This window comes from Salarias fasciatus, chromosome 3 (assembly GCF_902148845.1).
Source record: "Salarias fasciatus chromosome 3, fSalaFa1.1, whole genome shotgun sequence".
Classification (NCBI taxonomy): Eukaryota; Metazoa; Chordata; class Actinopteri; order Blenniiformes; family Blenniidae; genus Salarias; species Salarias fasciatus.
Window position 1 is genome coordinate 15,528,503 of NC_043747.1, and position 27,910 is coordinate 15,556,412.

Genomic DNA, 27,910 nt, shown 5'->3' on the forward strand with positions numbered 1-27,910 from the left:
GCACCCGTTGTGGTAAAACCAGGAAGACTTTGCTGGGATATTTGGTTGACTGGACGGACTCGCCGCGGCCTGGGGTGGGGTGGGGGGGCACGGGACCCCCTTTCCTTCCAGCCGGAGAAACACGCTGCTCTGTCATGCTATACGATTCTAGGCCACTGTTCACCTGTTAGTGGAGTTATTGCTTTGAGATCCCAGGCTCTGCTGATCGCAGAGGTCGTTACATAAGAAGGTGGAGGGCTGGTGTGCATGGTGGGGGGTGGGGGTGGGTCCTGTGAAGGTAAAAGAGGGCTTCCTGTTCCTTCCACTCCACCTGGACCTGTTCCTCGACTCCAGGTTTACTCCAGTGCATTGTGGGGGGTGGAGGTCAGTGTTGCAGGCAGCAGGTGGGGGTAGCCCTAACAACCTTCTTGAGGTGTCCGCTGGTGCCCATCGCCCTGTGTCCCCCCCCCCTCCTCTCCTCCTCCTGTAGGTCTGTGAGCGCTAGGAGGAGGAGGTTTTGGTTTTGGATTGAGGGTCCTTCTTGCCGTTCTGGTGCACCGGCGAGTCACTGGAGGTCTTCGGTGTTTTTCTGGGCGGGCTCTGCTCAGCGACGTCATGCAGGGAGGGCTCCCTGTACATGGCCACTGCAGAGGGGGGACACAAAACAGGACAGAAATCACTTCAGTTATTATTTATTCATGCATTTACTTTATGGATTATACCAGGGTCAGTATTTTTAAAGGAATACTCCAAAGATTTTTGACCCATGCCCTTTCCCTTTCATTGACAAAGTTAGACAAGCTCATTAATACCTTTTTTGTGTCTCTGTGTCCAGTGGCTGGTTCCCAGCTGTTAGCATCGCAGTTAGCTTAGCTCAATTGCTGGAAGTCAATAGGAAACAGAGCGGGACTGACGAAAGTGGACAAAATACTCCTTGCAGTGGTCCAGGGGATGGCGTATTAGCACGTGAAGTAAATCTGAATGGTTATAAAACATTTTAAAAGACGTGTTTTCTTTTCAATCCGTTAAAATGACGTTTTGATACACACAGACCTGTGCGTGCGCAGTGCTCCGCCGAAGGATATACCGGAGCACAGCAGTAGAAGCCATAGACTCAGCTGCCGTGCGCCGGCATATCCTTCTGTGGAGCACTATGCTTGTGCAGGTCTGTGTGTATCAAAACGTTATTTTAATGGATTGAAAAGATAACACGGCTTTTAAAATGTTTTATAACCATTCGAATTTACTTCACATGCTAATACACCATCCCCTGGACCACTGCAAGGAGTATTTTGTCCACTTTCGTCAGTCCCGCTCTGTTTCCTATTGACTTCCAGCAATTGAGCTAAGCTAACTGCGATGCTAACAGCTGGGAACCAGCCACTGGACGCAGAGACACAAAAAAGGTATTTATGAGCTTGTCTAACTTTGTCAATGATAGGGATAGGGCGTGGGTCGAAAATCTTCGGAGTATTCCTTTAAGCTCATTTTAAGGAATTCGAAATATTGGACTCAGTCTGACGTTGTCTTTTTTCAGCTGAATATTTTGACTAAAGTGGAAAAAGTCATTTATGCTTTTATTTCATTGAGGCTGGACTAATGTCGGGTCAGTCTCGGTTTAACAGCTGGGTCAGACTCCAGCCTGTCTCACCAGATCTGTCTCTGCCACTTTATGCTGGAATTCTAATCTAACTAAAGCTTTATTTACTGTTTGTTTACAAATCTTATAATGTTCTGACCCCACATATCTATCTGAACTGATGTACTGTACTTGAGGCTTACTTGGATCAGTAACCCATAATGGCACTTGTGCACAGTGCTTTCATGAAATCTCACTTCAATACTCATATTTTCTGCATGGTGTTCCTGGACTAGCCTCTGATGATGTTATTGATGATACTTTTTTAAATTTCCAAAACCACTAATTCTACAAAAAAATAAATAAAAAAAAAAATAATAATAATTCAAAGCTTTTTTTGCTTTGTTAGCTCCCATTCTTTAAAAACAAAAATAAAACAACCTTCAATTTTTCATCTGCTTCCTGCTTCAGTGAATAGCTGATTATTTACAGTCAATAAATAAAAGAGCAGTGAGACAGAAATTATTAGTAGTTTACAATAAAAATGTAGGAGTTACTGAGATGAGGATAAAAAGTCAAAGTCTTGAACTGGATATAAAATGAATGTGAAGAGGAGAACCACTGAACAATACTGTAATCAGCTTACAAACTACAAATGTGAGTTTAATGATCGCTGATTGTTTTTAAATTGATTGCAGTGAGCTCAGCTTTTCACAGGGTGTCTCATTCAGGAGCATTTCATATGTTTATGCAAATTTTATATTTTGACTGATGTCAAATCTTGTTCTTTGGGCTCATTGCAAGTTTTCCCTCTCAGAGTGTGTAAAGTCTTTGACCGGCAGTGGCGAGGGCGGTCTGGATCAGAGCTACCTTCGATGAGTTTGGGCAGGAAGTGCGCGGCTCCCTTGGTCTTCTTCACGCGGTTCCCTTTCATGACTTGGCCGTCTCTGTTGATGCCGATGTACCAGGCCCGCCCCGACTGGGTCTGTCTGTACAGGATGGACGAGTAGGTGACGTAGTAGTTCTCAAACACACACTCCTTAAACTTGCACTCGGGTGTGAAGTGTTCCTGAAAGACACACACACACACACACACAAGAAGAGGCATCAGGTCACGGCAGGAGAATAACACGTCTGGAGAGTGTGCCATCTTTTATCGCCTCTATTATTTATATATTTACTCTTCAATTCCACTGGTTCAGCTGGGAATGGGAGAAAATGGGCTCCACATTTCATCGTGACAGGGTTACGGGAGCACCGGTGACTGCATACACACACACACACACACACACTCACTGACACACAGCAACAACTGAGTTGGACATGCCTGCCTGCGACATGGATGAAGTGTCTGGTGAGCCGGGAGGCCATAACTCAGCCGCTTCCAGTTTACCTGTAACAAACAACAATCAGCCGGATCCTTCACCTCCACGCCACGGTTTAATGACCCCGGCTGTTGGCCTTCAGCTGCGCACACACACCCACACACACAAACACACACACACGTAAGTCCTGCATTAGACGATACGTCAACATCCTTACACCCCTGCCCACCTACTGTCTCTCCCTTCCTCGTTACGGCTCTCACATATTCCTTTTTCTATCTCATATTCCGCCTCTCCTTCCTCCACTTCATTCCCTCCATCCCTCCGTCATTTGGTAACCTTGTCGAGGAACAAACCAATTTGCAGGATTGATTTGGAGCCTTGATGTGACTGGTGAGCAGAAAAGGCCTGAATAAGGAGTTTGCTCTCTCCCGCTCTCCTCTTCTTTCTCTCCGTCTTCTCTCTCTCTCTCTCTCCTCTTCACTTGTCTGCCGCTGCAGGCGCAGGGCCTTAACGCCTGCCCATATCCATTGTACCGCGCATAAACAACCTAATTACATTGACTGTATCGCCCATTCTTTAATTACACATCCATTCACTCAAGCAGCCATTCATTTCCTCGCCCACCCATTACCTTAGCTCTATTAGCGCAGAGTGAAATCCGAAGGTCTGGAGTGTCTCCGAAGGTGTAATCAGATTGCTATCATTAACTGGGTTTGCATGACTCGTCTCATTGTGTCGCTGTGTGTGTGTGTGTGCGTGTGTGTGTAGCCGGAACTTTTAAAAGATTACAGTCTGCTTTGTAAAGCCTGATCACCAACTCACTCCGCCTCCAGATAGAAGGGCTCAAGTTCATTAATTGATTAACTATGTGAACTGAACTGCATCGGGTTGTATGAGCAATGTGTAATGTGTGTGTGTGTGTGTGTGTGTGTGTGTGTGTGTGTGTGTGTGTGTGTGTGTGTGTGTGTGTGTGTGTGTGTGTGTGTGTGTGTATGTGTGTGTAAATGAAGCCAACCTTGTGTGAAGAAGGACACTCTGATGGGCTGAGAGTAGGAAGATGGTGTTCTCTTTCTATGTGATTGAATAAGAACGGTGATTGCGTTGGCAGTGCCGGTTCAGAGAGAATCTGAGGTTCACAGGTTTGAGTCCCTGAGCGAGACCCTTCACCCCCAGCTAACTTTAAACAGGATCAATTAAATGCAGATGTGCAATTCCCCCAAGTACAGTGAGCTTTGAAGTTCAATCCCTCAGCTCACCGCTTTTAATGCAAGACACTGAGCTTCAAGGTCCTCCTAACGATGTCCAGGCACTTTGCACGGCAGCCATTGCCGCTGGTGTGTGAGCGTACACACACTTGTGAAATGGGTTGTGACAGATCGCATGAAACTGCTGAAGCTGTGAAACGTGGAACATAAGTACAGTCGATTTGCGTTACACGACAGATTGAAAGGCAGGAGTGGAAAAAGTAAATCTATATCCTCAGTTAGTGCAGCTGAGCATGGGCTGACGATGCTTCCATCGCCTGCAGGACGGCGAGCATTGAAAACATAAACACATGATCTACATAAAAATAAGTTTCTGTACTTTAAGAATTTCCAGTTGTACAGTTTCATAGTTCTCTTCGCTGTCTTCTTCCAGCACGAGCGGATCTGCAAGATCATGAGTGCGTGCAGAGCACATATGGAGCCTCCGATACATCCCATTACGCCGCGGAAAGGTGTCTTCCTAATGACACTTCAGCCCCATCGAGACGTCAGGTCCGCTCAGACGGCTGATGGCTCAGACTGACGTTTAAGGGCAGGCCGCTTCCTCATCTGTCATCTCAGCTAAGAGTGTGTGCCGAGCTGACAGAGATAAACACGGGACGCTGTGGATGAGAGGAATCTCACTTTAAATCTAAATAGCATATAGAAAAATCCAACACCAGACTGAAAATCCTGCACGACTTGATACAAATTCCTCTTGTAAAACACACCTTTAATATTTCATGTGTACTTATGAACATACTGCTACGTGAACCGAATCGCACAGCAGAATATGAAACTTCCTGCAACTGTAAATGTTTAAAATGAGTCAATTTGATCCATTCAAAGGGCTCAATTCTCCTAAATGTTTCTCAGCTATAGATTTTTAAATGTGCAATGCATAAATGATTGCACATTGAACCAGATTGTTTTGTGATTGAACATATTCTAATCATTTCAAATGAAAGTCTCCGGTCCTGGCTCGGAGCCAAACTCATGTACTCGATCACCAGCAGGCACTCAGGGTGCCATCAGCAATGCTACTTTATAGGATAACACACTATTAAGCAGTCATTTATGGAGACGCATTATTCACACAGCAGACACACAGGGGACAGACGCACATCTGTCTGCACGGCTCACTCCGAACAGACTTCAGGCTCTGAACTGATGATTTCTTTTCTTTTTTTTTTAATTCAAAGCTGAAGAAAAGGGGGCCGTCACACCTCTTCACGCGGAACGCCAAATGATCCTCGTTCTAATAAAAACACTGACAGGTATTTGTCACAGGAGTCCAATAAAACCTCATTTCCCCCCTCAATGTGGAAGACCGACCCCAAAAATTAGAAATCAGCCATGCAGTTCTTGCAGCTCTCAGCAGGGGCTGCTCCAAACACACAGGCAGACAGGAAGCTCCTGCACCTGCTGTCTGCTCACACTACTCCGCTCTCCCCAAAGGACCTCCTGAACACAGCTGCGGATCCACACAACTGTGACTCTGAAAACAGCCAGAAATAGGAAATTAAATCGGAGCTAAATTCTGTTAAATCTTCCTGTCATGTGTGTACTTTAACAATTCCAGGCAATATAGGTAAACATGCATAAACTTCACATATTCACGGAAAAGACAATTAAATTTTCACTGTGAAATCACATGAACCTCAAAGTTCTGCTGACTCAACATCAAGGACATAAATCAAATTTTGAAACTTTTCTTTTGAGTGAATAAAGTTGTTTTGTGCCTTTTTTAAAATTCTCCGCTTTTCAATTTTTTGCTTTCACTCTTTAGTTTATGATAACTGAATATTTAAAGGTGTTTGAGTTGAGATAGCAAGGTCTGGTTTTGACCTTGAGAATAAAATCATTGCGTCAAATTAATAACTTTCCAAAAAAAAAAAACCTTTCCAACAGCAACTTTTAGCCTCCTTATTGTCTCAGAGCGCTCCAGATAATCCCAGCTGACTGGGTGAAAGCCAGATGCACCCTGGACCGGTCTTTAAAAGGTTAATATATAGTCAGGCAGTCACACCTATGAGCAAGTTAAAATATCAAATTAACCCCAATGTCATGATTTTCAAACATGGGAGGAAAGGAAAGATGCCCAGATCCATGTTATTTCCAGCAAAATACTGTAAAACATGCATTTGTTTACAACGAAAACAGCATAGTTTGCCACCATAATCTCAGTACATGAACAGTAAACCTACATTTCTGACATGTTATGGTGACTTATTGATATCAAAACATGGAACGTCACGACACTGTGATGAGAAACTTGTTTTAATTGTTTTCCGGTTAAGCTAAGTCATGGTGTGGTTTACAGTTTGTCTGTGTTAAATGAATTAAAGTCATTGTGCGGATCCCTGAAGTGATGAAAACACAAGTGTATTCTGGCGTGTGAATGTGTGTGTGTGAGTGTGTGTATGTGTACACCCACTCATGCGTGTCTGCTGTTGTGACAGAGAGACATGACGGATCCCTCTTACATCAGTGGGAGGCCACCCGGTGCCAGATGACACGCACACACGCACACACGCACACACACACACACACACACACACACACACACACACACACACACACACCAGACATGAACAGTGACGGATGGAGCAGGTCCCTCCCTCATCATTCACTCTCACAGACAGAGAAGAAGAGGGGGATGCACAGCGAGCAAGAGAAGAGAGAGAGAGAAGGGAAATAAAGCAGAGAAGGTGAATGAAAAAGAAACTAAGTACAAAAAAAAAAAAAAAAAAACGAAGGAGAAATGAGTAAAAAGAGCGCAGCAGGATTTCCCCCTCACACTGACACACAGTCTCATCTTATTTCCATCTGTTGACACCTGAAGACGTTTTTCAGCCCGGTTTGCAATGAGCCTCCTGAGCACTCAGCTGGAGGATTGATTCCATGTAAGGCCTCTGAGAAAAGTCAATAGGCATCGGGGCAGAAAAAAAAAAAAAGAAAAAAAAAAAGCAGGATTAGGCTTTGATTGGACGCACGACGCGGCGACGCAACCGAGCATGAAGAAGTTAAAACGACTTACAAGCTGCAATCGGGCAGGCACAGGTTAATCCGCAGGCTTTAAGTCACAGACACTTATTGACCGCGTCCCAGAGGACAAACGTATTTCACGCCGTCAATAGGACACATGTATGAGCAGACGTGTGTGTGTGTGTATGTGTGTGTGTGTGTGTTTGTTTGTGTGGTTCCAAAAGCCTGGCTTGTACTGGGGAAATCCATTCATTTTTTTACAGCTTTCGCTGAATGATGTTTATGGTTTCATGTGTCAGCAGGAACAACCGATCGATAGTGGGTTTCCTGTCACGGTTGTAAGCGTTGAACCTGACCGGGTGAACTGCACAGGAGTGTGAATCTGGTACGGGGAAGTCTCAGATGGGGCGAACGTGGAAGGAGGATGCTTTTCACAATACATCAGTTTGAATTGAGTCATTCTGAACTTTCATATCTCCAAACATGCATTGTATCCTCCCTAAGAAATGCAAATTTATTGTCTTTTTAACAGATTAGCAGTGAAGTTTCCCTTCAATAATTCCCTACTCTTTTAAACCTCAATGCTACATTTAAAATGACATAAAAAACATATTCAGCCATTCATCTTCTATACCTATAATTCTTCTCTATGTAGCCAGCGAGTGAAAATGGCCTTAGTGCTGCGCTGCCAACAAAACGAGGACACACACACACACACACACATCACTGATTATTTGAATATATGTCATCTGTGACTCAAACAAGGTTGTAAATTCAATAACTGCACCCACTATACGTATGATATGCAGTCCAATGCCAGACATTCTTTTTCAATACGTTCAAAGACCTTCATTGTTCCACTGAGAGTCACAGAGATGAGTTACATTTATAACTGAGGCACTTTAAGATCAAATAAGATTTTTAAAATAGTCCAGAAACTCAAACTTCCCAGAATTGCATATGGTCAGATGTACATTCACGATGTCTCACAGAGTTCTCTGTTTCGTTTAGTTTTGTCTGAGACGACAGATGTTTTTGGGCTGCTCGGGCACTATTGTTCACCAATCCAGAGCTTCGTGTTCTGTAGCGCTCCCTTTGAGATGTTCCCCCAACTTGTTGGGACTGATTGCACTCTAAGCCCATTCGACATTCTCCTGCAGTTTTGCAAGTGAGCGCCTGGTGCACGGTGCAGTCATGATCAGAGTGGTCATGTCATCCATAGGCGGAAGGCGGGTCCCGTTCATTCCAGTCAGACAATCAGGTCACATCAGTCGAAGCATAATAACAACATGACACACAACATATTGCAGCCCGATTAAAGGGAAATGATGCGTGTCTCAAAGCAGATTTAGAGTCGTTCGCAATTTCTATGTATTCAAATGTTTTGCATGTGCAAAGACTGTCATCTGTTGTGTCTGCCGGTCTGCAGAGCCAAACACACTTTACCCACAATCCCACAGCACTGGCTGCTACCAGACTGACTGAGAACTCAAGTCTGGTTACGATAAAAAGATAATTTAAGAGTTGCTGGCGCTAAAGTTGCAAAGCAAGTTGTTTATAATATTCTTTAGCCAAGTATGAAGTCATCAGATTGATGGACTGAACTTATACGGAACATTTCCACCTTTGAAGAATAAAACTACATTTAGAGACATTCGTATTTTGTTACTTACACTTTGGCCCTAAGTGAAAACTACACAGTTTTCAGCATATCTGTCATTTTGAGAAACACAGCCAATAAAATGTTTATTTTGTGAATGGTATCCCAAATGTACTCTGCCTTGCACTCAGTCTCAGCTGGAATAGACCCTGTTACTCCAATCTAGATAAAGGAGTATGATTGATGGATGGATGGAAGTTTATTGCAGGTTTTTGAGCTACTTGCAAAGTTCCTGACCAATTTTGGCGAGTGTGACTTCAGTCCTGTTCTACTTTTAATCAGCATCAAACTCAAACGCAACCGATTCAAAGGAAATACGAACTTGAAACTTGCATGTGACTAATGTTCTGCGGACAGTATTGATGCCGGGAATGAGTTACATCGTGTCAAAGGTCACGTCTGACGTTCCAACTCTTGCCAACGGCTCGTCTTGTCAGCTCGAATCTTCCGCCTCCGTCGCTGTCTCATCCCTCCTGTCTCTTCACTTTACCATCCGTTAAAACTACAAGTGTCATAAAAGAAAATATCCTGCGGGGGGAGGGGGAGGGAGGGGAGGGGGGGGTTTAAAAGGATGACTGGGCTGTAAAGTATATTGATTGTGAATTGGGGAGCTGTTTTCTTTCATCTGCGCGCTTTAGTGGGTGTTTCTGCTTTGTTGTACGACTGTCTCATGAATGACTGCTTAATAAAGCCGTGATGTAAAATTTTAATCAGAACAAAGAAGCCGTGGGACCCGCCGGATTCCTGGCTGAGGACGAACCTGACAGGGAAATAAAACGGGGTAATTCCGTCCCTGTTCGGCTGAACGATGAATATTCACCCGCGGATACAAACCCCCCCCCTCCGTCAGGAGGATAAGAATCAGCAGCTAAAGCACAAGCAGCAAGGTTAGCCTCACAAAGGCTTGTTTACCAGCAAAGCTGATTATTATCCGAGCAAATGAGCAGAAAAACAACTTTAATTGAGGACAAACAGCTGAGGAAGCATCACAGGAGCTCTGCAAAACAATCCTCTAAAGATAGGCGTAATTATCGCTTATTAATTTATGCATGGACAACACGCAGCCCTGCCGGCACTCCTCCTTTCATCAGCGCTGTTTCCACAAATCATGCATTCAAACCATCATTCAGCATTCAGGGAGTTCGTCCGAACAGGGAAAAGCTGTAACCAGCTCAAGTGTGTGGAAAAAAAACTGAAAAAATTTGACAAAATATTGAAGAGTTTAGTACAAAATGACCTCTGACATTCAAAGCAACTTTGTCAAGAGCCACTGTGGCAGCAGCAACAGCGAGGAGTCTTTTCATCGGGTTTTTTTCTAAGCAACATTTTTCTCAAACAAAAAGATGCTGCACTCTGGGAAAAAAAATGGATGTGTCATCTTCACTGGAGTTCTGAGTCTGCTCTATTACTGTAAGACAACAACGTGCAGCAGAGCAAATATAAGACGAACAACATACTGCAAATACGTCCTGATGTCAGCTTTTGCAAAACACTGACTAAACTGCAGTAGATTGCACATTTCGATGCAGATGTATTCATGTTTTACCGACATACTCAGTCGTTCAGACAGAAGCCCTACTGCCCCAGATCGATGTGTTATTTCAACAAGACATCGTACCTGCTGCAAACGAGCCCGAAGCACAAAAGCACAGAAAAACTGAAAACAAACTGCTCTGTTTATTGTGACTGCTGATGGAAACTAAACTGGTTGATGGTGTTAATACATGATTAACAGATAATAATGTGTTCAGTTACTCATGGGAAAAAAAACACACAGGTTCATAACATCACAGCTCAGTGTCATGTTTGTAATTCTGTCCGGCTTGTGATGGGCACTAAGTAAACTGACAATAGTAGATCTGCTTCAGATGCCTGAATTAATGGTTTGTTTGGAAATAGAACATCAACTGCACTGACACTCACATTTAGTGTGTTACATCATGTCTCTCAACGTGGAGAGGTTTGCCGTAACAGCACAATACTTCTCCCTCTTTGTTGACTTGATTGGACACCGAGGCCTAAAACTGTAGCTGTTGACTTTTTAAAGGTCTCTTTTCTGTCTTTTTCTGGCTGAACTCCACTTTCCGGCCTCTCGTTGCTTTTGAGAAGCCTCCTGAGTGTCTGAGCCGCTGTCTGACAGAGAGGAGAAAGAAGTTTTTATCACTTCAGGCGGAGAGGGGGAGGGAGGGGGGGCTCGTCTGTGCGCCAACATTCTGGCATTTACAGGGGCGCCATGAGGAGAGCTGGAGCTCGACCAGGCCTGATGGGCTCCACACACACACGCACACACACACGCACACACACACGGACAACAGTATCTCCCGCTGCAAAAGCACACATGTAAACACACGGTGGCGTCTGACTGCTCCAAAAGGATGAATAAACAAGCTGGTCGCATGAATTGCAAACACACAGCGCCGGCAAATGATAAAAACACACATGCACACACACATTCACACACACATGCATGCAGTGTGATGAGAACAGCTGGAGAGGGTGCAGGCGGGTGCACGGGGGGGATGAAGCAGCGAGGGAGGGAGGGAGGGATGTCCTCTCCTCTCACCTTGACTGCCAGACCCTCGCTGTGCGTTTGGGGATTTTCCAAAGGGAACAAGGTAACCTGTCTCACGTCCACGTCGTCTTTTTCATCCCTCCTTCTCTGCTACTCGATTATCTCTCTCCCTCTCTTTCTCTCTCTCTCTCTCTCTCCTCCTCACTTCTTCTCCATCCTCTCCTCCGTCTCCTTCCTCAAGGCCACATGTGTCAGAAAGGAGTGTGCCCGTGTGACGGGGGGTGACGAGGTGGCGAGCTAACGAGGTTGATCAGAGTGCAAATCGGAGTTGGAAAAGGCACCGAGGAGGAGATGGAGGGAAAGAGAAAGAGAGAGAGAGAGAGAGAGAGAGAGAGAGAGAGAGAGAGAGAGAGAGAGGCAGAGAAAAAGAAGGAAGGAAAAGAAACAAGAGTGCTGAGTCAAAGAAAATGAGACAAGCTTTTTCTGATTCGACAGGAGGGTTGAGGAAGGTCAGAGGAAGGCATGACCGTGCAGAGGTGTGTGTGTGTGTGTGTGTGTGTGTGTGTGTGTGTGTGGGTCCCCTCAGGTCAAACTGTAAGAAGACTTAGTGGAGGGAGCTGACTAATTGCCAGTTTGCCACCTGTCAGGTGCATCTGTTTGTGGGTGAAAGGGTGCACGAGTGCACGTTTGTATGTGTCGAGGAGCCGGCGAAGACTTTCACACATGACGCACTCACTCTGTACACACACACACACTCTGCATATTTGACTATACTTCTTGAAACAGATGGCCAAATGTATTCGAATCATTCTATACCTAAAATGACTCACATCCACCTGATGAACGGTGATCATGAGAAAACCTTTTAAAGAGGATTCCATGTCTACAATACATGCACTCATTTACTTGGCATGAGTTTTAAATATGAATACTTTATTGACACCCTTTGGGCAATTATTTCTGTGGATGTCTGGGATCCTGCAATTTGTTTTGCATTGTACTGTAATACCAGATTGGCTTTAATCTATTCCAACTTTGTTCGTGAATTCTGCATGATTTTTCTGTATTTCTTTCAAATATGTAATTTATATACAATTTGCACAATGTGAAATTGCACAACCTGTGTTTTACTCATAAAATCACAGGTTTTTAAGTACATCCACAATTGAAATGACTGTTCAAACATGTATGTCTCTTGCCAATATAATAATGTTAAACAGCAGAGATTCCGATCTAGACATGGCTCCTACAATATGATTTTCATATAAGTCATCATTTCTCTTTGAAGCAGATTTGAATTATTCTGGAAAGCTGAATCATATGTCTTCTTATTGCCAATACATGCAGATGAAAAGCAGCAAATACTATGGGTAGAAGAGCATCCTGATATTGTACCAGGGCATTCAGTATTTTAATGTGGCTCCAGTCTTGTGCTCCTCAGTGTCTTCTCCCTGATTGTTTCCACCTGTGTCTTGTTAAGCACTACGTCTGATGTGTATAAAAGGTTTTGTTGGTTCATCTGTCTACCAGCCTGTTTAATCCTCTAGTCTCGCATCAAATTACTGTAGCTAATTTTGTGGAAATTCATCGTCCATTAGAAACAACTCCTTGGATTTCCAACCTCTTTTTTTGGGTCCTCCATCAGTGCTTTCTGACAGCAGCTATGTCCCAACATGGTCACTCATTAAATACTAACTTTGGCATAATTACTGTTTGGCCCAGGAAGTTCTGTCTGGTGATACTGAATACCCAATAGATTGAATATTAAACTAGCTGTATTGGGTTTTTTTTCTTCTTTTTTGTATTTTACAATATCAGATGTTATCATTGGCTGATTCATAGTTAAGAGTTCACTTTCAAAATGCTGTTTCCATATCCGCCATGCAACTGCACCACCGCGTGTGGTCATGATCTTGCATTATAACTTTATTTTTTGCTTCTTTTGCCTTACATTTACTCTGTGTTTTTACTAAACGGCGATAATGCAATACTGGCCAATAACATCCAACTGCCAATAATGTAATAATGTTGGACTTTGCCATTGAATAACATATTTAATCCATTTTTGTCATTGTATTTTTTCAAATAATGTTATCATTTATTGCATGATTGCAATACATTAAACAAATGTAATAATCAGCCAATAATGTAATCATATTATATTCATTATAACTTTTCCAGGGCTACACAGCTTATTTTTGGAGGTTTTGTGAGGCCCACATATTAATAGACATAATGGATGTATTAGTCATCATATTCATTCACTGATAAAGGGATAAATACTCTACAAAACTTTCTCTCAATCAATCAAAGTTGATTATTAATATTTAAAATCTTTATTATTTTAAATATTTCACCATTTTATTGGATGTATGACGAATGGACATTATTGGTTGTTACAGTGATTCTAATTAGATGATTGTTGTTCTTTAATACATTTACAGACAAGCTTATTATCCTGGTGAGAAGCACATGTAGACACTATAGTTACAACTAAGACTGGATTGAAAAATCTTGTATTCATGATCGAGGGACTGGGAAACTTTCAAACTTGTTGACTTAGCACTTTTGAATTTTCTTCAAAGAACATCAAAACCATTTTACAGTTATCGCAGCATGAAAAGGGAAAACAAAACAGACAGGTTGTTGTCTGAGAGCAACTGACCGAAACAGAATAAATGAATCAGTAAATCAGTGGGGAAAAACTGGTGAGGGACCTCCTTCAGCTGACAAATCCAACAACTGGCAGTTTTCAAGACAAACAGCCTGTTCATAATGTGACATTGTTTTCATATTCTCACTTCCCGACAGAGTTATATACAGAAAATATAGATTATGGCCTCTTCAGACTTGTGTTTTGTGGACAGTAACGCTGCTGTAAAGCCTCAAGAGCACTCAATCAGTACAATCCAACTTCATTTTATTTTGTATTGTCTGCTGACACCTTTATATCTACTGAAATACAACAATGACACAACATTCAGTGTATCGCAGTAGTAGCAAATCTATAACAGGATGAATGAAGAAGAATGGTGGCAGTAATGGACCATAAAATGCATCTACTGGCCAGTAAAAGCGAGAAACACATCAAAATATTGCGATAGGATTTCATTGAAAGTAAAAGCAATTCACTAGTGCCATAATCAGGCCTCAATGGAAAATTGAAAGTGGCGCTGTCCAAGGTGCTGAAATTGAGCAATGAAGCTTTTCGAACTGGTTACAGTCAATGTTTCAGTAACAGTCACTTTCTGAAGAAGTGATTTCCAGCATTTTTAAATTGAAACACCTCTGATGAGCATACAGGAGCAAAAATACAGCTAAAATTACTTTACATGTATTATGCTGAAGGTGTTTTAGTATCACTTTATACCATAAGGAGACGTGTTAGGACACTCCAGCATCATCTGAGCCTAGAAAAAAACTCATTCACCATTTTGACCTGTTTTAATAGCAATTATAACAGTGAAAGGATGTCTTTGACTTTACAGTGACCCAACACTGCCCCCAAATGCACATGTATGGTACTAAAATCTTAAGTATTTCACCTTTAAAAAATAGTCTTTAGCATAGAAGGGGTTAGTAAAACTGTGATACAGACTAATTACATGGTGCATGATTAATAGATCATTACTGAAACTTAGATTAACTAAGCTGCACTGGGAAGTACTTTCGGACTTTTTCACAAGTTGAGAATCAGAACATTCCCCTGTCCCTGAATCCGTCCTGTGACCTACTCTTCACACCAGCGCCACAGGAAAACTGAGTGAACTAAATATCTCTTAGAGGCCTCCATCCACACATGCTCTCTCCCACTCACTCTTCCTCTCAGCCGGTCTCTACAGAGAAAGGAGCCTGCTTGCTGTTATGGAACAAAGCCCAATGATGGATGTGGTAACTCTCCATATCACCGAGGACCATCCATCCCAATTAACTGCTTCTGTGAGACGTGGCAGCAAAACGGCACAGCATGAAATTTATAAAGAAAAGTCCACTCATAGGAATTAATTTACAGTAAAAAGCTTGTGTACTTGAACCTTTTCTACCCAGTTGTGTTTGCTGTCCTATAAATTACCCAATAAAATGGACCCAGACATCCAGCTCACCTGTGTGTTTATAGACTGAGTGAGAACAGGGCAGACTTTGAATCAACTATGATGTTTCAGTCACAGTTAACCGTGTTTTGCCACTGTATTTCAACAAACCTCTGCTCAGCGGAGGAGGAGGCCCTCATTAGTCCTCCTGACAGCAACATGAACTACATCAAGCTGAAGGCAGCATCAGCATTAGCTTGTTTACACAGTGGGTGTGATCGACAGTATCAGATTTAAATTGACTGAACTAAATTAACTGTCTCGATGTTGGTTGTTCATCTCAGCTGTTTTGAAGCTCTGCTTCTCTGCTTCTCATATCTTAGGATTGCTGCAGGTGTTAACTTGTGTCTACAAAATACAGTGAACGGCATGAGCAGTGAATCAACACTTTGAGTAAAGCCCCTCTGTGTAGGATTATCTTTGTAGTCGGTCATGTTTGCTCAATGTTCGGTGTTGGTACAAAACACACTGTAGTTCTTGCGAACTATAATATAAATGATGAAAGAATATCACATAAGCTGCAGATAATTTGGGTATAAATGTGAGTCAGGATTGTCAGTTTAAGAACAAAAGTGACATCACATCAATTTTGCGTACTTCACAGGTTTGAATGTCTGTCGAGTCGACCTCTGTACCACTTCATCCAGTACAGGATGCTTGAGTCCAGCTAATCACTGGTGACACAGTATTGTGTCACCAGTTCGCCTGACATGTTTATTACTGCGGAAGGAAACATGAAGCGAGAACAATCCAGAGAAAACCCACGCACAGGGAGAACATGCAAACTTCATACAGAAAGGCTTGGCCCAGACTCAGGACACACACATATTCTGAATATAGTGTAGAGCATTAAATAATTAACAAATACAAAAATTTGCACATGCAGTAATAACTTTAATTTTTACGAAATGATAATTAAAATATAAAAAAAAAAATAAAATCAATTTTGTTTCAGCAATGATCAAAAAGCTGATGGTCAAATCTAATTTATTTTGTTCTCCCTTCATTTAAAGGAAGCAGTATGCTAACTTTTGGGCTGACCTACAAAAACACATCTCCCCTGCAGCAGTGGATTGCATTAGGTGTGGACAGACTGTAGCTGCGGCAGTTTATCCTACCTCTGATCTCTGATGTCCTACATCCTTGCTTATCGTTTGCCTTTGCTGCTCATTCTGCATTTCCTCCACATGCCTCCCTGCCCTCCCCTCAGCTCCGTACCCAGCATTCCCTCTCGTTCCGGGAGCCTCGGACCGTCCAGACAACCGTCCCTGAGGGACAGCTTAGAGGAGGCTATGAGCGGCGTGTCTGTGTCCCCTCTGAAGTCGTATATGAGGAAAAGAGTCAGGCTGTAAAGTCTTACAAAGCTCAGTTTTGGGCCAGAAGTGGAGATATGTTCGTCTATCCTCGGTGCAGATCCACAATGTCACCGGAGGAAAGTTTTACTCCGCCTAACTTTGCCCTGTTTGCGAGGCTGAGTTTGGCCGGAGCCGGTCGCGGGTATCGGAGTCCGGCCCAATTATGTCTGCCTTCCTCTGTCAGATTGTTTATACCTGGCTGCACATGTGTGTAGAGAGTTGCCAGAGGAAGTCTGTCTGCGTGTGTGTGTGTGTGTGTGTGTGTGTGTGTGTGTTTTGCTGCGTGTGCCTTTGACTACATCTCAATCCCCACCCACCCCTCCTCCACTCTCACTGCTCGCTCCCTCCTCGCTGCCATCTCCCTACCCGGGAGGCTTTTCCCGCGCGCACAGCTAATAAAGTGGGCCAGGTCCACGGCTGAGAACTATTTTTATCGCAAAAAAAGCAATTTTCAGGAGGTGCCCACAGGTAAGCGGGTCCCAGTCGCCTCACACAATGGACCAGTGACAAGGAGTTTCCCCTCGCCATTAACCTCTGCTGAGCTACTCCCACACGCTCCAATTTTGCAGGAGGAACGTCGACCACTGCACGGACGGCTGCATTCATATCGATACCTTTCACAAAAGATCTCTCTCTCGATTTGCCGCGTTGAAGAAACAGATGCGGGGTCCTTCAGTGCTTCTTCAGATTTCGTGGCTTTTGATGTGTCAGAAATGTGGAGGGGAGATGAAAAGATGTATTGTGACCGGATGAGACGAGGTGCTGCAGAGGTGAAAGTGACAAGAGAGTGATGAATAAGGGATGTGAATTGTCGGGTATGTGTGAAGACAGATGGATACACACAGTCCATCTGGCTCCAGGAAAAGTTTCTGCTCATGTATCACCTCATAAAGTTACTGACTTTGGTGCAGTGGGAAAACTACACTTCAGCTGGCCTCAAGCGCATATCTGTGTAAAGTTTGCATGTTCTCCCTGTGTCTGAGTGGATCCTCTTGGAATTTAAAGACACACCTGCTGAGAGTGTGAGTTGCTCTCTGCATTAGTCCTGTGACTGACAGCCGACCCACCACTTTCAGGGTCTCGTCTACCAAAGGTCGAACATGTGGACGTGTTATTTATGAACCGTACACAGAGGGGACTGTGCATGACTGACAGATAACATGTTTGCCTTACTAAGGATGAAATATTGTCCGTATATACCAGATGGTGCAAAATATTGTGTGTTTTTTGCAGCATTTCCTCAACTGGCTCCCCACGACTTTTATTTATGACTTTCATTCCAAGATATTTTCATTATTGCATTACTTAAGTTTTGCAATTTTGTCCAACGTTTCTCGTATGTTTGACAGTTTCCTCAACCAACACGTCCAACTCTGTGGTGCCGTATTAATTTTGTACTTTTAATTGTTCCATCTAATCGCTTTCAGATGAACATATGAACAAGGATCAATAGTCTCCAGCTGATCATTCCCTCATCAACAATTCTTAATACACACGAAGTCCTGATCTGAATTTTCCTATTTTCATGTGATCACACTCACAGTGTTATCCGTAGTGGATCACCTGAAAAATGCTTGCCGGCTGAAAGTCATAGCTTTAATGTATTTGCATGAATTTGCAGTTTAATACACATTATACAGGATCTCAGTACATCAGGCCTGGAGTTTGACAAAGGAGGCTTGTATGGAAGAACTGTATAAGAAAGTCTGGATATATATTTTAATATGAAATGCAGACTTTGAATTTGAGACAGACAGGTATTTTCTCTTCCATTTTCCCCTACATTTTCATAATAATAGCTTAAAAAAGTAAAAAAAAATTATCATATCAAGAAAAGTAAAAGTAAAAGAGGAGGAGGAGAGTTGACAATGGGACTGGAAGGTTTTGGGAGGAGGAGGCAGAGGACAAAGGGACAGAGGGGAAAAGGAGCACAGAGCGGTGGAGGATAGAGCGAGGACAAGGCCTGCAGATAAGGGACACATCAAAACAGAGATCTGTTCTGAATACAGGGGGTTCAGAGGGGTGGCCAAACTTGACGGAGGAGAAGGACAGTGGAGATGGCCGAGGAGAGGAGAACGACAAACCGCAAGAGACGCCGACAGACACAAATGACCAGACGAGGAGTGAGACAGACTGACAGGCAAGTAAAAGCTGTACAAGTGAGACGGGGCAACGGGAGGGGGGAAGACAGGAGGAGCAGGGGGAAGAAAGATGAGCATAGCAGCGGCTGTGGCTCCCAGAGGAGACGTTATGTTCGCTCCGAGCCTGGGCCTGTCAGCCCATCCTTCTCCCTCTCTCTTCCCACCAGCCTGCTCCCTCCATCTCTCTGTTATCCTTCCTCTCAGGACAGTGACAACAATCGGCCCTGTTTGTTATTACTGATGCTAAGATCCAGCCTGTCCGGTCAATCAAATTGCCCCGCCGGCCCTCTTATTCTCAAGGAGCCTGAGGAGCGGCGTCCTTGAATGCAAATTTATGTGGGTGTTGCACGTTTACGCTCCAGAAAACTGGCATGTACGGGAATGTCGAGAAATAGTTTTTCCACTTAGTTTTAAAAGGGAATGAAAAACAGGAAAGCAATTTTTCTTTTTCCAAACTATTAAAAATGATTAAAGACAGAGGCTTTACAAACAAGTACATTATGTCCACACTCATATTTCCTATTTATTAGCATATGAATATTAATGCATCATGATTTTACATTCCCATGTTTCTAATAATTCTGTTGAAAACTATAGGTATTTGAATATTGAAAAAAACTCCTAAAGTTACTAAGTTAACTAGCTAGCCAATCCAACGTCCTGCAATACCAGCGTGTACCACAAGATGGTGCGGTGCATTCTGCATTCAGTCAATGTAGCAGAGAATTCTGAGATGAGAAGTTTGACTGGCACTCAGCTGAAAACTCAAGCTCTGATGTCCAGAGATTCAATACAGCCAAGAGCAGAAATACGCACTGCACCTTTGAACATAAAGCGTCTCATTTTGACTCAGCTTCTTTCCTTTGTATTTTTATGTAAATCGAGAAAAAGCAATGCCTTGCAGTGACTCACTCCTCTATCCTCCGCCTCACCTCTATTATCATCTTGTTTCATCCTCCCGATACCAGGAGCTCACATAAGGACAAAAGGACATTTTCTCCATCATTTAGCCTGTCACTCCCACTCTCCTTGTTTGTCTTGTGCAGAAAAAAAAAACTCCCCAGTCAACAGTTTAAGCCAGAACAAGTGTGTTATTTCTCCTTACAGCGGATTACTTCTAGGTAACATATAACATTTCCTTCCTGCTTTCTCCTGACTGCTAAAAAGAGCCCAGGAAGAGTTGCTTGGGTGTCTTTAAATATCTCCTAAGGCTGTCTATTTTCTCTCTGAAGCAGGTAAATAGACGCTGGAGATAGACAAATTTCTCCTTCGGTGAAGTCGGTGCTGTTTATTTTTCTACCGTAGAGCTGCTTTCGTGGCCAGTGTGTAAATGCGCCTGTTTGTTGGAGCAGTTCTAGTTAAATGAAGGTAGAGAGGAGCTGGAGGGACTGGTTGTGTGACATGCTATTATTTATTCATCATGTGTATTTGCACGAGAAACGCTGGCGTGAATTCGCCTTAATCCACATCAGGTACTGTGAGAACAACTGTGAAACTTCACATCATACTAATTTTGTGATGGATTTTATCCTAGTTATCAGAGATACTGTCTCAGTCTCCATTTTTTTTGTCAATACTTGTTGACTTATCGCTCTTTCAAATGGCAAACCCAACAAAAACAGATGCACAGCGAGAACAAAATGAATGGAACTTTAATGTCAGCCTTTAGTCGCTTCGCTGCATGGGGTTGGAAAAAGTTTGAGCGCTTGCCCCCAGAGATCTGGCAATCAATCAGAGCAGTGCTGACACCATCAATCAATTTGAAAACGTCACGCATCCCCCAAGAGAACACCATCACACTGAGTGCTAGCACGGGAGAGGGATGAAGCAAGCACAGCTGAACCTAAGGGATATGCAAATGAGCATTTATTATTCCTTTAATGAAGGCTTCATGAAGCCACCATGACAAACTCGGCTTTAAAAGCGAATTTTTACATGCAAACCCTTATAAAAACCACACCGTCCTACTGTGCAAGAAAACAAATCTATAGCTGTGCAGCTCTCTCTGACCCTCGGTCTGCCCTGTGGAGCAGGGAGGGAAAGAAATTTCCTCCATGGGCATCATCGACCTTGACCAAAAATTGCTTATGGGACTCTGTCATCCTATAATTTTCTCCCTTCCTTTTTCTTTCATGAATCCAAATTCATTGGCTCCTTTCTTATTGCCTCATATAGATTAAGCAACAAAAACTGCTCGTGCATATTTAATTCGTCTGGAAGATAAGATGAGGTCAAGACAGATATTTACAGTATTTAAAAGTGTCACTGGTTATTAGATTAGGTGATCTGGTTAAATTTTACTGGTCCTTGAGAGACAAGAGGAGCACAGATTCATGAAAAGAATAGTCCAAACAGAAAATAAAGAGGAAAATTACAACAAATGAGAACAATGCAGCTGATAAATAAAGATAAATGACAGAGACGAGGACGGCCGAGGCAGAAAAACTGCTTTTCTCTTTCCTCCCAGCCATTACTGGCAAATGCACAGCTGGGAGGAGGCGCTTCATTTTCAGATCCTTTAAATAAGTGTTGTAATTATCTTCTGGTGTGTGTGCGGTTCGCAGAGGGCAACACGTCTGCCACAGAGGCCCATGAAAGATTAATGCTGAGTAGCCACTGGAACACTGCCGCAGCCGATGCGAGCATTTGTTATTCCTAGAAAAAGGTGAAGAAGGAAACATCTCTCCGCCTCGGGTACACTTTGTTATTGCACAGGAGAAAGCTCTCATTAAACTCCAATGCAATGTGTGTGTTTTTAATGTACAGATGTCGATCACAATTAATCTTTGAAAAGAAAATCAAGTCCTATCTACTATGAACCAAATTCCAGTTATGATATAACACAAATCAGAGCATGTTGAAAATGAAAGTTTTTATTTAGATTTTACCAGACTGATGCAAACTACAGCAACCTTAACTTGAATAGGAACAGATATAGAAAAAAGGATGGATGAAACATAAACCTGTCACATTTTATTTGAGGAAATATTAATTCTATCTTTGAATATAAAAAAATAGTAAATTGATAGCACTTACTGTTTGTAGCTCTAATAAAACAGCCCAATTTACATTCACACACCAAAAGCAATGTTAACAGTCCATTTTTTTTTTTTTGCAGTAATTTCCTGTAATTTTAGCTCTTATTGAAGGATAATAAGCAAATGCAGCAATTGTTTTAACACTATAAATACATATTTGAGAGCAAAATATGGATTTCATTTGATCAATACGCACAAAAAATATCAACTTTAAATAATGTCAGTGGTGTACTGAAGCATTGGAAGCGGTGGTGTGGATAACACATGATAAAGTGACTATTTCCTGTAACACTTCAGGGAATTGCTGTTAGCAATCACATGATTATAGCTGTTGCTTAAAGTTCAGAGCAGCTCTGTTACTATTTCAGTAAACTCCTGATTACCAGATGAGCTTCCTCATGACTCCTGAGCTAACTCAGTCCTTCTGTCAATACATCACCGCTCCTCTAACGTGCAACCATACACATACTATCTGTTTTCTTTATCCTGTAAAAACGATGTATTGTAAACTGTAGTTCATGACGGAGTTTTTGCAGTGTGCACATCACGGATTTTGATTCCTTTTCTCAATCGGTTTGTGGTGGTGGGGCGTGGTTTCAGCTCAGCTGTAGAGGAGAGATTGCGAAGCGGACCTCAGGGAAGTCGCAGGAGAGGTAAGAGGGAACACCTGTAAGTCATGATCAGTGATCGCCTCTCCCGCTCTCTGGTCGCTGGCCGGGGTTTTAAAAGGGAGTGGCTCCAGGAGGAGCGAGGCTCGACAGAGGCTCTCGACTGCACGTGACAGGCAGACGTGCTGAGGACAGACTGAAGAACTGAGCTGCATCAGTTCTGTGCAGAATGACTGAGAGAAAGAGTCTCATTACATGGTTTATAAAGTACTTTTTTTTTTTTTTTTAAACATCTTCCTCTTGCCTCCTTGCATTAAACCCACTAAGAGCCATCAGCTCAACCCGGTGACTCCTGAATCTTTCAAGAACACACACATCTGAAATGAAACAACAGGGTATTTCCCCCTTTCCCACATCCTACTGTGTGCTTTCCGCTGCACGAGGCAAAAAGAAATCTAAAATGGCATATTTATTTTTTCCGCGCTCGTGTTCAAGGTTACTTCAGAGACCGCTTCCTGGATTCCTCCCTCACCCTTCGGGGGCTGACGCAGTGGCCTTGTTTCCCGCACATGCTAACGATTGCATAACAGGATGTTAAAGGCTCCGCATTGCCTCTCCCAGGAACCCCGGGGGCGACCAGCCCGAAACATGCCTTCCTCTATTTCTGCCTCCATCATCTTTTCCCTCTTTTCTTGCTGTGGCGCTCACATTAGCGCAGAACAATGGCAGAGCAGTTAGCTTGAGGTGAGAAGGATGGGAGATAAAATCCCTCCTGCTCGTCTTTGTCCTCTGTCTCTTCTCATCTCAGAGGGATTTTCTCAAACGCTTCCCTTTTGCCCCCACTCTCTCTTTCCCTGTGGTTATTTCCCTGAGTGAAAAATGGGTCACCTTTTCTTTTGTCAGGAGAACGCCCGGGTAAGTACAACCTCTGCGTGTGTAGGTGTGTGCACAAGGTTTTTCACTGTCTAGTGGGGTTTCCGAGCCCTAAAAAAGTCATGCAAGGACCATTTTCTGGGTCTCATTAGGGATGAAGTATAGTTTTTTGGGTGTTGTGAGAGTCAGACTAAAATATGGATTGCGGCTGTGTTAGCAGGTAAAACTAGACTTCTGTGACAGCTGTTCACAAACTCTGGAGTGCCACGGCCCACTTGAAAAGCATACCATCTTCTGGGGCCCAGCCAACTCTAATATCAACCATCTGATCAAAATATTAGAGCAAGATAAATTCCACTGAAGCGTTTGCTCAGAATAATTCAATATGGAGATGAGCTCGTGGCGAGAAAGTGCAAATTATTAGATGCACAAAAATAATCTCATTTTTAAAACTAAATCTTTATTCTGTTAATACTGTCAATTATAGCACAGATGTTGTGGACTCAACAGTGTTCACACTGCACACTTGGCGACACAGGAGGGGGATCTGTGTGTGTGTGTGTGTGTGTGTGTGTGTTCATACCAGGCCCCATCGTGCTGCATCTGACAGTCCTGTGCCCCTCGATCGGCACCGTATTGGATAAACCTTGAAGTGAACACAGTAATGCACTTCAAACAACACCTCGCACTCTTTGCATGTGTGCCAAGAGAGGAGGCGGCGGCAGGGAGGGAGGGAACGGCAGGAAAAAGTGCTTTTCTCTGCTTCCTGAAAGAGGTGCACTCTGATCATCTGTTCTTCCATCTACCTTTCAAATCTGCGGCTCGGCTCGGCTCGGCTCGGCTGCCTGCTCCGATCTGTACATCAATGAGAAACGACTCTCGGTGCGCGAGCCGTTTCACAAAAGCTGCAGCGGCCTCCGGCGAGGGAAGCCGTTTGATGCGCAGATGTATACAAAGTTTCAGATGTCACCACCTCAGCTTGTCTCTGAGTGACTACAAGGGAACAAGGTTAGAGCGGAAAGACTGTGTCGCGGGTCTCGGATGACAGGCGTGACTCGTGTGATGCACGACGGATCACAGGACACTTAAAAGTGCATAACTGGAGCTGATATGATATGATAGCCACAGGAATGATCCATCGGAGAACACATGCATGTATCATAAGACAGCACTCTTCAAAGTAATATCTCCAGGAGAACAACACATATATATGCAGCCTCTTCAGTTTTGTTTCGGAGATGAAAGATGGCTGCATTTCTGCAGCACAATAATAACTGGGTCATACCAGGTCAGCACTTCTCTCTTCTTTCTTTGATGTGAATTACTCTGATAATTTGCTCAGCAAAAGCTTTCCTTGCACAAAGAGATGCACTTTTTGTGTGATACAATCCTGATTGTTCCGATCTACAGGATGTTACTCAGTACAGAAGTCTGTATCTGTTTGTTTTTCATACAAGTTTTGTAGTAAAAAAGGTGAATAATGATGAATATTATTACATTTTCTCTCATTGCCCAGCAAATAGGAGCGTTGTTGCTATTTCATGTAGAGTGAGCGATCTCTGTTTTGTTGAACTCATGGGATGCTAACTTGCTCCATAGTTTTTGAGTATTTGGTGCAAAATTGAAGCCTGCATCCACACAGTAAAACAATAGGTGTTAGCCTGCACCTGTACCCAAACTGTCTGTTGTTTTTCTCTACTGCTTCTTCACCCTGTTTGAATATTTTTTTGTTCCAGAACTGTGAACATTCAGATTATCATGAATAGTCCTCTGAGAAACCGATGAAACCTCAGCTGAACTTAATGAGTGAATCACACAAGACTGACAGCTCCGCTAACGTGTCACAAAAACACTCCACTCCTACAGAAAATGTGCATCTTTCTCATGAAAACATCGCTTCCATCAGTGGCTGGTTAGTTTGTACATTCAGTAACTTGACGTGTAGCTGTATTACTTCTTAAATAGGTAACTAGAAAGTGGAATTTCTATCTATATTTTATGGTATTTGTTAAATTGCAATAAAGTTCAAACAAAGAAAGGCCTGAAAAGCATTTCAAACATCTCATAATGAATTCACCAACTTGTGGGAGTAAAATGCTGCAATGTTAATGTGCATAAAAGCTCAGTGGAGAAGTTAATTTCGCAAATAACACACTTTCAAGTGGATTGATTTGGAATTTCTGGGAGTATTTCTTTCTGCCCAAACAATGTGTGGTCTGCTACAGTTCAGATTTCACCTCTAATAGAAGAATAAATAATAAATGAAGAAGCCCACTTTGTTCTCTTTAACTTTTAAAGGCGACAGTGATCGCTGAAAAGTGCGTTTCTGACCATACCGAAGTGTAGAGGTAGCCCTCGCTGTTCATGGCAACGTAGAGCCCCGTCTTGGTGCTCTGGATGGCCACGATCCTGAGCCCCACAGGAATCAAGTTGAACTGCACTGCAAAAAAACACAGAGGAGGGTCAGGGGGGGGAGCCGGGGGAGGCATGTTAGAGCAATCATTCTTTCTCTTAAACAGCGTTTTCTCACAGCATAAAAAGACAATCGCTTCCCAGCTGTCTCCTTATTTCATCCTCCCTGTTGTACAGTTTATCTGTCAGAGGCGCCAATAGGAAAGTGTGTGAAAAAGAGAATTGAGGGAGGGATTAGAGGAGGGAGATTTAGGGGGGAATAAAGTCTGGTTGCTGGTACAGCAGAGGTCAAACAAAACTGAGAGTGACAGGATGGAGAAAACCCTGCTGGAGGAGGAAAAACGGAGAGAGAGAGAGACTCGCTGAGCAGGGATAGTCAAAAAATACAGTACGTTAGACGGCGACATCCTTTGAGCCCGCTCTGAATTAATTCCCTCTGTCCCGGCGCGGTAAACAACACTCTGTAATGTAGTTTGGGTGAATCCCCTCCAGTGGATCCTCGGATTTCTTATGTGCATAGCTCTCCATACAAACTAACGTCAACCTGGCCAGCGGAGCAGCACTGTTTACTGGATCAGAGGGAAAAGGCGAAATTGAATGCTCACGCAAATAAATCAAGTTTTTCTTTCAAATAACAGTCATACTGGGAAAACAGCATGTGTGTTAATCCTGGGGTTTTCTACGGAGTGACTGGATGCAACCCAAAGAAGCACAAACTGTCACACCATGGATCTGTGGAGGAAGTTATCAGATAGTAGGACTAAAGCGATTAAATTTGAATTTGAAAGGAAAAAACAACATTTGCATGGGGAAATAATGACACAAAGATCGGCAACAGACCAGATTCAGAAAGGATTTCACGACTTAAGAATTAGTACAACACAAAAAAATACAATAAAGTCTGTAAATGACTCTGGTGGGGAGAGAGATGAAAAATATATTAACTGGATACACACATTTTCTGGAACAAGCACACAATAGCACATAAACACAAAGGCGTCTTTACTGTGTGTTATTTAATGGGTTTCATCAGAGTGCTGCTGCAAGGATTTGTGTTTTACAAACTTTATTTTAAGATATTATGTATAGGGTGCATCACATTTTAACATTCATTAAGGAATATTTCCTGGATTTCTTTTTTACTTGCTGAAAGTTGGACTGTTGAGGTGAATTATTCCACAGTGAAGTGAATGAACACAGAAGCACCAATGGTGTTTTTCTATGTAACCCACAAAATGCACAAGAACTGAGCGTCTGAATCACTTTGCTTTATTCAAGATACGAATAAATCAGGCCCATAAATACTTTAGTTGACTCAATATAAAGCTCTGCACACTGACAGGTTCACAATCTGTGCCTCTAATTCAAAGCGGTGTGTACATAACAAACAATGTGGTCACTTTCAATATTTTGTCGCTACAGAGCCACTTTATCTGATCTATAATTTATGTGCCAAGCCGGCACATGCTTTACTGTGTGAACACGTTTATGTTTTTGTTTTGTTTTTATCCTGTTCGGATATCATGAGGCTGCCGTGATGATGTGACATGGCAAGTTGAATAATATTGACATAAAGCGCCTCTGGCTGCCAGCTGCTCCGCTGTCACAGCGTCAGGACCAAACGCCACTCGGATGACGAACATCCCAGAAGCAGCTGAACGCGATCAGACGCGACGACAACCAAAACAGAATCGGCTGAGAACACAAAACACTCGAAAACTATAAAATATTCATGCTTTGTCATTGTATCACGGCACCAAAGCCACAGTTGGCAATGTTTGTTTAGATCTGTAGAATATATGTAGACACCGTGTAATAAAAGATATGATGGATAAATTATATATAGAGTGTAGACTCTCCAGAGATAATACCCTCGGTTATTGTCACAGCTAAAATCTCATCCTGCAGTCAACTTAATTAAAATATGTTCGCGGTGCCCGTCTTTCTCCAGGTTCATTTCCAAGTGAGAGTGAATATGTGAGTCATACTTTACAGGTCTTCGACGTCAGCGGCTTCGGATATTACATTGAGATTACACTGAGCAACAAGAACGGATAATAATAAAGAGTCATGCAGGAACGCACAGACTTATGTCGTCCTTT

At 42.9% G+C, this 27,910-nt stretch overlaps 1 protein-coding gene across 1 annotated transcript in view; it reads right to left on the reverse strand.

Moving 5' to 3' along the window:
• Window positions 1-354: 354 nt before the first annotated feature.
• fgf11a (fibroblast growth factor 11a) overlaps window positions 355-27,910 on the reverse strand; it is a 78,673-nt gene continuing 51,117 nt past the window's right edge. Inside the window, exons 3-5 of the mRNA XM_030087963.1 lie at window positions 25,733-25,836; window positions 2,429-2,627; window positions 355-623 (exon numbers count right to left, since the gene is read on the reverse strand). Of these exons, the coding sequence (XP_029943823.1) occupies window positions 481-623; window positions 2,429-2,627; window positions 25,733-25,836 (446 nt within the window). The 3' untranslated portion in view covers window positions 355-480. The remainder of the gene's footprint in view (window positions 624-2,428; window positions 2,628-25,732; window positions 25,837-27,910) is intronic.